The sequence below is a fragment of the Phlebotomus papatasi genome, chromosome 2 (genome assembly GCF_024763615.1).
Source record: "Phlebotomus papatasi isolate M1 chromosome 2, Ppap_2.1, whole genome shotgun sequence".
In the NCBI taxonomy this organism is placed as follows: Eukaryota; Metazoa; Arthropoda; class Insecta; order Diptera; family Psychodidae; genus Phlebotomus; species Phlebotomus papatasi.
This window is the reverse complement of record NC_077223.1, coordinates 43,035,644-43,046,038: the sequence shown is the minus strand read 5'-3', so window position 1 is coordinate 43,046,038 and position 10,395 is coordinate 43,035,644. Positions and strand designations below refer to the sequence as shown.

At 34.5% G+C, this 10,395-nt stretch overlaps 2 protein-coding genes across 2 annotated transcripts in view; one reads left to right on the top strand and one right to left on the bottom strand.

Annotated features, from left to right (window-relative positions):
* The first annotated feature begins 5,792 nt into the window (after positions 1-5,792).
* Positions 5,793-10,395, top strand: part of LOC129801176 (40S ribosomal protein S12) — a 422,333-nt gene continuing 417,730 nt past the window's right edge. Inside the window, exon 1 of the mRNA XM_055845960.1 lies at positions 5,793-5,802. The gene's annotated coding sequence lies outside the window, so the exon portion shown is untranslated. The remainder of the gene's footprint in view (positions 5,803-10,395) is intronic.
* On the bottom strand, positions 6,178-10,215 carry LOC129800968 (L-dopachrome tautomerase yellow-f-like). Its single transcript, XM_055845716.1, has 2 exons — positions 10,047-10,215; positions 6,178-9,979 (listed from the first exon to the last, which is right to left on the bottom strand). The coding sequence occupies exons 1-2, from the start codon at positions 10,213-10,215 to the stop codon at positions 8,667-8,669; spliced, it is 1,482 nt and encodes a 493-aa protein (XP_055701691.1). The 3' UTR covers positions 6,178-8,666.

The window sequence follows — 10,395 nt, the reverse complement described above, 5'->3', positions numbered from 1 at the left end:
ACATCCGTGATTGTCACGCGTGAGCGAACCACCTTCTTTGACCCCATCACACTCGATTAATTGTCCTTGATTAACTACTTCTTGCGCGACAAATTTCCATGTAGATCAACTACAGCAAAAAGTCGCCTTGATTAAATCTTCTTTGATTGCTTTAACCGGCAAGAACGGAGGCTGAGAGCGATGGAAAAAAAAGAATGAACAGTGGCCAAAGAATGTTGGAGACAGAGAAGTGAATTTTGTGCGGAATTTTTGACTTATTACTTGGACACCTGGGTTGTAACGAGTGACCAGATACCTTTGACTTTTTTCACAGGACGTCACTATACTTAAGTCTTAAGAAATAGTAATATTTTTCTTTAAAAATAAAGATAGTAATCATATTATTAACTGTCTTGAGTCTTGACTGTTAACTATCTGAAATAAATGTAATTAGACTGGTTGGTTGCATTAAATGTACCAAACATCATCTAACAAGGTTTTGTGAAAGACAAAAAATGCATAATTATTTTAGAAATAAAAAATAAATAAAAATGAAAAACATTTTAAACTAATTAAAGTTGTATAACGCTGTAACATCTGACGAATATTACTAGTATAAATTCATGTAATTGACGTGAAATTTCTTAGAATTATGTCTTCTAAAGATCTTGTAAAATCTGCAAATGGGGATCTCAGTGGTGCAATATGCAAGACCAGTAGGTCTTGGGCGGATGAGATCCGTGACGCAACTCTCACATTTATGAGTTCGAGTCCCGCTCGGTGTAAACAACTAAATGTTAAGGAAAAGATATTTTCTTAACATAAAGGGGAAGGCTCTCCTGAGCGGTCTACAAACTGACTTAGCAGATTCTTCCAACACGGGATACAAAAACAATGTAACATATAAACATGATTACATTTAACATCCTGATACTATTAATAATAACGGAAATATGTGTTAATGGTGTTAATTGCACTTTTTATAAGGGAAACGGAATGCTTCATATGCCAACAATTTAGCTTTCATTTTGATAAATGTTGCCATGAATGCAATTGTAACAGATGTATCGAAGATCATCACACAAGTACCTGTTGCAAAACCACCAAAGTGCGTAAACTGTTAAGATCAGTCACTAGAACTTTAGAAAGGAATGATTGTAAAATCTTTCATCTCCAGAACCAATATAATACCATTCATCGTTCCACTGACCCAAATTTTTACCATCCTGACTTTAAAGTTAGGTCCACTGCTTGGAAGTTGGAAGAGTGTCGAGAGCAAAAGTGTTAAAGCCCCAAGTCAATATTGGCTATCGCGTTCTTTTTTTTTGTGCAACATCAACAATTGAAATGGAGTGTGTGAAAATGAGTCAAATAAATTTCATCTTCATCATGTGAATTTCACACGCGGCACTTTTTTTCTGCACGACCATTCGCAGAAACAAGACCAGCGCAATCCATGCCTCCTTCTGCCAGTGCATCTATTAAGACATCACGCGGCAATCGCTAATTGCCCGCTGTTAATCATCCGATCAGGAGGTACCTTTTGTGCCTCATCTCTGGTCCAAAAGAAGGGAAATTTCGCAAAGAAGTCAAATGTTTGCAGAGTTCATGCACTTCGTGCTTTGCCAATATTTTCCGCATTTCTCGCATTATAAACATTTACCTCTAGGTTTAATAAATTTCACGCAAAATTGCCAGGAAATTTAGCAGAAAATCTTATAATAAAAATTATCGATGAGACCTCCACAATGATCATGCAGACAAGATCATAAAGGTTAATCGCAAAATCAGAAACTTAAGTGCAAACGAAAATTATTTTTTTTATGGAAATGCAAAATAATAAGGATAAGGAAGGCTTTAATTAAAATCTATTTTAAATACACTCTGATAAAAATGTGTCAATAAAGTACTATGGAATTGTACACCGAGAAAAATGTGGATGGTAAAATTTACCATCCTCCATACAAAATTCTAATGGCCGGATAGTAAAAAAGTCACCCAGCAAACGTGATATTAAATTGGACTGTCAAAAATTGTAGAATCTATTGCATGGATAGTAAATTCTAATAGCCGGATGGTAAATTCTAATATCCCCGGATGTTAGATTTTACTAGCCGGATGGTAAATTTTACTGGCAGGATAGTAAATTTTACTAGCCGGATATTAGAATGAAAAATGTCGGAAAAATTTATTTTTCCTTATTTTCATTGCTTTTTGGCCATTGTTTGAGGGCTTGGGGCCCTTCTTGGATGATATTCTCTGTATTTCAAGCCATTTTGGTGCGTGAAAATTGACGACTGCGCCGAGATTTGAACACGCGACCTTTGTGATGACAGTCCAGCATCTTCCAGCTGCGCCACGAATTCCTATAATGTATTCAAAGCATATCGGGAACCGTTGCATCGGCACACACGATATTCCAAAATGACATTCTAACAGCAGGATGGCAAATTTTACTGGCTTGGATGGTAATTTCAATCCAAATTACTATCCTCCGTTAAAATTTACTGTCTTCCAGTTAAATTTTAACATCTAATATGCGGCCAGTAAAATTTACTTCCCGGATATTAGAATCTAAGAGAGGTCAAGGTAAAATCTAAATGAGGATAGTAAATTTTACCATCCGGCTGTTAGAATTTACTATCCATAGGATAGTAAATTTTAAAATGTCAAGATGGTAGATTCTAAAGGAAAGTTTCTATGGAGGATGGTATTTTCTACTATCTTTTGAGATAGTAGAATTTAAAAACACGATTTGTAGAAAATACCATCCAAATTTTTCTCGGTGTACAAGGGGGAGATATTATGGTTAGAAATGGTGTAGGGTGGAATCACCACTTCTCGTCAGTGCCCCACTTTTCGCTACTTATATTAAAATCGCTAGTTTTCGACATTTGTGAAATAAATTTCTTTGTATTTTTACTGCTGCTACGTATAGAGTCGAAAAATAATAATTATTTGTTTTGGATTTACAATTTTGAGCATTTTTTAGAGTGATATTTTTAGCAAGTGCATCGAATCAAATTTTCATCAAGCAAAAAATACCTATTTGGATCAATAATTTGTCCATTGAATATTTAATTACACTTGTGGAATAGATAAAATTTGTATTAAGTTAATTAATATTTCATTTTATATTATTTTTATATAAAAATGGGGCATGGCGAAAAGTGGTAATATTCTGGAGTTGTTTTTACCACCTGTCGCCATCTCCTTTCAATAGGCGACGCTAACTTCACTTCGCAGATTGTCAATTGTCAAATCTGCATTGTTTACTTTCTGCAATAGACCTATAATTTGATTTCTCAAATAAAAGTGAAGAAAAATCGTTTAAAGTGAGTAAAAATAAGGTGATCATGAGGAAAAAGAAATGCTGAATGTATTCTTTTTATAAAATTGTCTAAAATAATCGAGTTTGGACCTTTTCAAGTGAGTGGCGAGAAGTGGTTACAAAACTGGCGAAAAGTGCTTAAAAAGTGGCGACGAAGTGGTTATTTTTGCATTGTTAATAAAAATTAGTTTTTTAAGTAGTCCAGCGTTAAATTCTAAGGCTATTGTTTTCACGAATCAAAAGCCAATACATCTAAGTAGTTTTGTGTCAAATTTGAGTTATTTTGTAATAAGAGTTTAAAAGTTATAATAAAATTAATCCCTCTTTTTCCTAAACATGGCGATAAGTGGTTACTCCACCCTACAGATACATAAGATTAAAGTGTTGAAATGCAAGTTGAAATGCCGAATGATGTACATATTTCCCTATTATATCTCCCCCTTGGCATTAATGATATGGAGTTTTCGATCGAAAGACCTCTATAAATTGACGTTTTCATTAACAAAAAGAGATGGCAAAGCGTCCCAGCTTTGCGGAATGCTCGAATTCATGAGGTAGAGCTGACCGTGAGTTAGTTTTTCGCATGATTTTTGGTGATTACTGGTCTTCTAGAGTTCAAATTTATTCATAAATCACAAAAGCATTTGAAAATTTAAAAAAAAATCGGTGCTTAGGCGATTTATTACCAATGAAGACCAATGCAGCCGGGTTCGAAATTTCAATACATGTCCAAAAAATTCAAATTTAACCAAATCGGTTGAAAAATGGGTTCTTCAAAGTGGTTGTCCTTTGACCTTTGACATTCAATAATTTATAATGGCGAATTTTCCTTTCATAGGTATGTTTGGACGAAACGTTCGCCTGGACTACCACTAAAAGATATCTGAAAATCATTGAAAAAGCTTTGAATAATTTTGAAAAAACCGAAAAACATGGTTTTTAGGCAATGTTAATAAAATGGGGGATGTAAAATTATTCAAAAATCGGTACACTGAGTGAAAGAAATCCGAAAAAGTTAAAATAACATTCCGGAAATGTTAATTTTACCCTGCATTATTGATCCGAAATCGGTGTAAATATTACCCTTTTTAGGTGTATCGGGGGTAAAAGTTACCCTTTTTCATGTTAATTTTACCCTTAAAAAGGTGCAAAATTAACATTAAAAAATGTTGATATATTTTTACACCTAAAATTGTTAAAGTTACGAGGAAAAAAAGTTAATCGCACCCTCTTTTTTTCTCAGTGTTAGAACTCAAAATTGAGGAATTTATACTACTATCTCTATGGAGTTCGAGCAGTCAAATAGATTTGTAGTTGGACATTTTTGCTCAGTGCCCGGTATTCCAATATACTCTATATATCCGCGGTATACCTTACCAATGGCACTAAGGGTTACCACAATCCTGTAACTCACAAGAGAGTATTGCTAACCATTGATTGAGAGGTGTTTTGGGCTCTATGGGCTTTTTTAAAGAAAGTGAAGAATAGAGAGAGAGTCTAACGATTTACGATGAACAAATAATAAAAGAAATTTATTGTTCTTGAAATTGATTGAGCCTCTAAGTGAAATTTGCATTTCTCGCGTGAGCACAATTAATAATTTTTAGAAAAAATACGCAATTCTCTGTCTAGATTGAATACATCTTCTACCGCCAAAGCCATTTTTTCACTTTCCTGGATGCCTATCCACCTTAAGATGATAAAATGCAGGTGAAATTGGTGAGAAGGGTCATACCAATAAAACTTAATCACCCTTGACCTAAAGTTTTGTCTGCGGTAATTCTTCCGCACTTTTACTTTCTTGCGCATTGAAAATGTTCCGCCCTGAAGAAGTTTCATTCATAAATATCCTCTAAAGATAGACCAAAAAAACCAAGAAAACCAACTCATATAAATTGAATAAAAATGACATAATTTAAAACAATCACAAGAACGAAACGTGAGAGTTGGAAAGACCAAAATGATGTGCATAAAAAAGGTATAATATTTTTTGATAAATGAGCATGGAAGTGTAACTGTGTGAAATGTTATTCTTCATGAAAGAAATATAGGAGTATAAATGGGCAAAATTCAGAAGTTCTAACTTCATGAAGTGAACCTCAAATAACCTCAAATAATAATAAGCATATCTGAATCAAGTTTTTTTTTTTAAAGGAAAACGATAAAGAATGGAGAAAAAGAACAGTATCTTGATGCAGTGGAGGGTTAACCGAAAACTCGAAGTCGATATTTCTGAGCCTAGTCCCCGGCGAGTGGCCTTCAAAGTTGAAGCCAATTTCTTACTTTCACATACAAATGTGTATGGGAATTTTTCTACACTCGTGATCGTTATGCTAAATATTTAAAAAGTGAGAAGTTTTTCCGTATTATAAGATACCTTTCCATATGGAGGGATAAATATACTAAATTTTTGTTTAAATAAATTTTTTTCCTTGCAGCACTGTGAGCTGACCAACTTGCCAGGCGCTTGTTCTGAGCGTTTGGTTCGTTTGGTCCGTTTCAAATAAGAAAAAGAACATACACTGGTAAATTCTGAACGGTTTGTGAAGTTGTGTTAAAACAAAACACCCTAAATAAGACATATCGTCGGTTGCGTCTACCTCTGTCGTATCTACATTTGTTTTGTATCTGCATTTGGTGCAAGCTACAATTCAGACGTCCCCTCTTGCGAGAAATGCTGACATAAAAGAAATGTAGATACGACAGAGGTAGACGCAACCGACGATATATGGGGGTAGGGGTAGGGTACGGCGATTATCAATATGCATCTTGCAATTACTTACTTTCCGAGATCACGTAGTACAAATATAAATGCAATTATAGACTGTAACTGCAAGAAAGAAAAAAGAAATCAAAGACAAGAAAAATTGAAAAAAAATCGTTTATTGAGCAGTATCAAATGGTTTAGATTAACAACGTGGTCGAAATTTACCTATTATACATAAGAAATTAAAATCCTTTGCTGCATTGTAAAAAATTATTTTCAGTTTTACTCTGATTTCAAAATTTACATAAATATTATTTTTTGTGTTACACATTTTGTCTAAAATTTACGTCATTTTACACAAAATGTGTAAAAATTGTGTAATATTAATAATATTAAGAATTATGTGCAGTAATTGTAATAAATACGCAGTCGAGATAAAAAAAAGAGACGGAATAAAAAAATAGGGAAGTGAGTGTTGTAGTACTGTTTAGATGTAAGAAATATTGGTTAGCGTTAGTAAAGATCCTAAGGATTTCTTAGGATTTACTTTACTTTTAGTGTTACAGTTTAGTGATAAAAATAGTAATAAAAAAATTAATAATAATAAAAATTGCCATAAAAAAGTAGTATGTAAAAAGCAGTGAAAAAGACAAGTTTCTATTAAGAGAGAATAAATTGTGATTTGAATGTAAAAGGTGTATTTCAAGTGATAAGGATACGAAGAACACATTCATCGAAGATAACATTCCAGCGGATACTCCAAGCCGGATGATATTGGTTCTCTATTGATACATTCTTTTCTGTTTGCAGGTAACCCATTTACACACTTAGTTCTTGAGAATTTCTCTGTGTTCATGAAGGTTCCCCAGTTTCATAAAAGATCCCCAGGTTACCAAGGGATCTCGCATTTCCATGTGTTCTTAAGGTTTCTTCAAGATTTCCCCGATTTCTAGACGATTTCGAAGGCTATCCCTAGTTCTCAAATTCTCGAAATGTTCAAGGTTACCAAGGCGGTCTTGAAACTAGAGATATAGGGGATAGTACTCTCCCTTCGAACGTTCGTGCCTTCGAATAATGTGATTTTCTTTTATCTTACCTTATAGGCCTCTACACACTAGTAGAAATTTTTAAAAAAATATCTTTTTAAAGAAAATTTCCCCAATTCCTTGTAGGCAGAAACGTCAGAATTTTTTAAAAGAGACAATTTTTTACGAAAATTACTTCTAGTGTGTAGACAGCATGAGACTTATAAATATTTATCGCGTAATTATCAATAACTGACGATAAGCTAACTAATGTTTGATAGAACTGTGTAAGTCTCTTTAGAAAAAAAGGAGCCATTCACATTATTCGAAGGCATGAACGTTCGAAGGTAGAGTACTTTCCCCTATCCCAATTCCCGAAAGATTCAAAATTCTAAATAGCAATCCATTTTATTTGATTGCAGAATCCAATAGATCAATTTGCTCTTAATACTTAATCCAATTCTATTTTCATTCAAAAAATCTTGACTGTTAAGAAATTAAAAAACTTAAGCCATGTGGCTAAGCCCTTAGGTTTTAAGCCCGTACAAGGGTGTCTGACAGTTAGTTCTGCAATATTTCGAAGATTGCGAAAGTTGTCGAAAATTTTCCAGTTTTCTGAAAAATTTCTGGGATACCGAGACTTACCCGGATTCGTGAGGAGACATGAACCAAGATTCACCGCTCAGGCTTGCGTTATTTATTTCACATTACGCAATATTATCATTACACACTTTTAGATTACACGTTTTTCTGAAGTATATAATTTGTGTAAATTTGCAACAATAATCGTGGTAAAAAAGCAAATTAAAGATTTATCATTTTAATCATTATTCTTACTGTGCATCGAATGAAGCTTAGAAATATTTGTAAATTGAAACGTTGGTCTTTTACAGTTTGGATATTTTTATATAAATAAGTAAAATTATAAAACCAATAAATAGTAATCATAAATAAAGATATTGAAATAAGCTTCTTCTTATTTTTTTGACTATTTTATTTTTATTTTAAATCACTTCACGCTGCCAATCGAAACCACATATCCGTCCGTCCGTCCGGCCGCTCTTTGGAGCTTAATAGCTCCTAAACTAAAAGAGATATCGACTTGCGGTTTTCGGCAAAGGTTATATATCGCATGAAAATTGCAACTTAGTGCATTGACCCCCCACCCCTCCTTCCACCATTTTGAATACCCCCTTTTTTTGTTTTCTTAATGGCTCCGCCCCTATGGCATCGATCGGGCTCAAATTTTAGTTTGTTATAGCTGGGCCTTAGGGCTTTCGATCAATACCAAACTTAAGGTCTCCCGACCCCCCTGACCCGAGCTATAAGGGTCCAAAAAAAATTCTTAAAATGGCCATAACTCCGGTTCTAATTATCAGAATTTAAAAAGCGAGGGCTTTTTGGAAAGCTCTCGTGAAATGCCACTTCCCCTTATAACATCGCAAGTTCGTAAAACTACCGCTAGGTTTTATCATTTATCATAACTTTAGTCATTCTATACGAAGTATAAACTATATAATAAAAAAAATAATAATAAAAGCAGTAACACTGTGTTAAATTTTACAGAGTATAGTTAAACTATGTTCAAAACGTTGTGCATAATTTTGAAACCGTTGATAAATAATTAATAATAAGGCTCACAGACCGTTCCCTTAATAGCTTCGTATACATCAATTCGGAATACTTGGGAATTAACCTCCGACAAATCCAACGGTATATTTGTAAGATAGTCAATAGGAACTTGACTTGAATGAAACCAAAGATATCCATTTGAATCAACAAAAAGACCCGAAATGAAATCCAATTCTTTCGATTCATAAATCACCCCTACTGTATCAGGATTTAGAGGTTTTTGAGGATTCCAGCAACTAAGCCTGTGAGATTGCATTTCTGCAAAGAAGACCACACCAGTCAGATGATCGAAAAATTGACGATAAGCTTGAGATCCACAACCACGATATCCCAAAAGAGAGGGCTCTTCTGAGTTGTACTTGTAGGAATATTTCTTAGGATTCTTGAAATATTTCGTAGAGACCACGTATTGTGCTAGACTAGATCCCGATGAGTAGTAAGCAAGGCGATTACCCTGCTTATCTGGCCATCCTAGTCCTATACTTGTGATACCCAAGGGTAGTTGATACTTGTAGTCACCGCGGAAAATCATGTAAGATTCCGACATGACGGGCGTCATGGATAGGGAATGTTCAATATTCCAGAAATTATCCTTTTTGAAGTCGTAGACAAGGACGCGATTATCAAAGGCATTACAGAAGTACACGAAAATATCATCACAGGATCCCTTAGGTTGATGGTCAACTGTCATAACGTTGTAACCAATAGAATTTGACCAGAGATATTCAGGAATTTCTACTCTTCTAACCACTGGGAATTGGCGCGTTGTGCATCCATTAGATGGAAGATGGAATACAATCAGGGCAGGATTTTGTACTCTATAAAATTCATCTTCGGAGTAACGAAGGGCGCCAGAATCTAAAGTGAATAATCTATTGCATTGATTGTCTACTGCAGAATGATGAGCTGACACAATGCTGAAATCTTCCTTGGGATTGTAATATTGAAAAACTGGTTTTCTGTAATCACTATGATGCGATCCGCGACGGAAGCTCCTGAAAAAGTGATTGTAGTATCCAGCGGAGTACTTTGTCTCCTTAACACCAGTACGACGACTATCATCATCAGCTTCACCATAAAAAGACGCCTTTATAGTATTCTGATCATAGTTGGGGAAGCCCCAGAGATGTGGACTACTTCCCTGAGGATAGTCCGATACACAGAAGGCATTCAATGTCGAAGGTATTCCTGGTCTAAGGCGCACAATTGCTGCAAACATTAATCCACTTTGAGCATGATGCTCCAATCCAATGATATCGTTATTGTGAGGTATATGATAAGGGTACTTTCCAATGTATGTATCATCTAGAAATGTGTATAAATTTATAGACAAAAATTCTTTGTTCCCTTTTTTAACAAAAAAAGGCCATACCATCGAAAGGTAAATCATCAAAGATCACTTTTTTCCAATAGTACACTGATTCAACTTGATTCTTTTTGGCAATAACGACTCTGTCGAAATGCCCAAAAATTGCAAACACTCCTAAGAACCACAATTTCATCTTAAATTCAGACGAGAACTGTTTCGTCTTCTGGTCCATCTCATACTTTTATACTTTTTGTCCCAGATTGTGTCCATTTAAGAACTTGTTGCATTTGCTTATAAAATTTCTTGTTTCACGTTTATATTCTTTGATTAAGTTACTGATTTGTGGATACCATGAAGTTCTTGGCCATCGAACTTTTTTGTACGAATTTAAATTGGTTGCGGTAAACTCCTG

Coding starts and splice junctions, on each gene's coding strand:
- LOC129800968 (XM_055845716.1), bottom strand. CDS start 10,215: ATGGACCAGAAGACGAAACAGTTCTCGTCTGAATTTAAGATGAAATTG. Junction 9,980..10,046: donor TGATGATTTACCTTTCGATG/GTATGGCCTTTT, acceptor ACACATTTCTAG/ATGATACATACATTGGAAAG.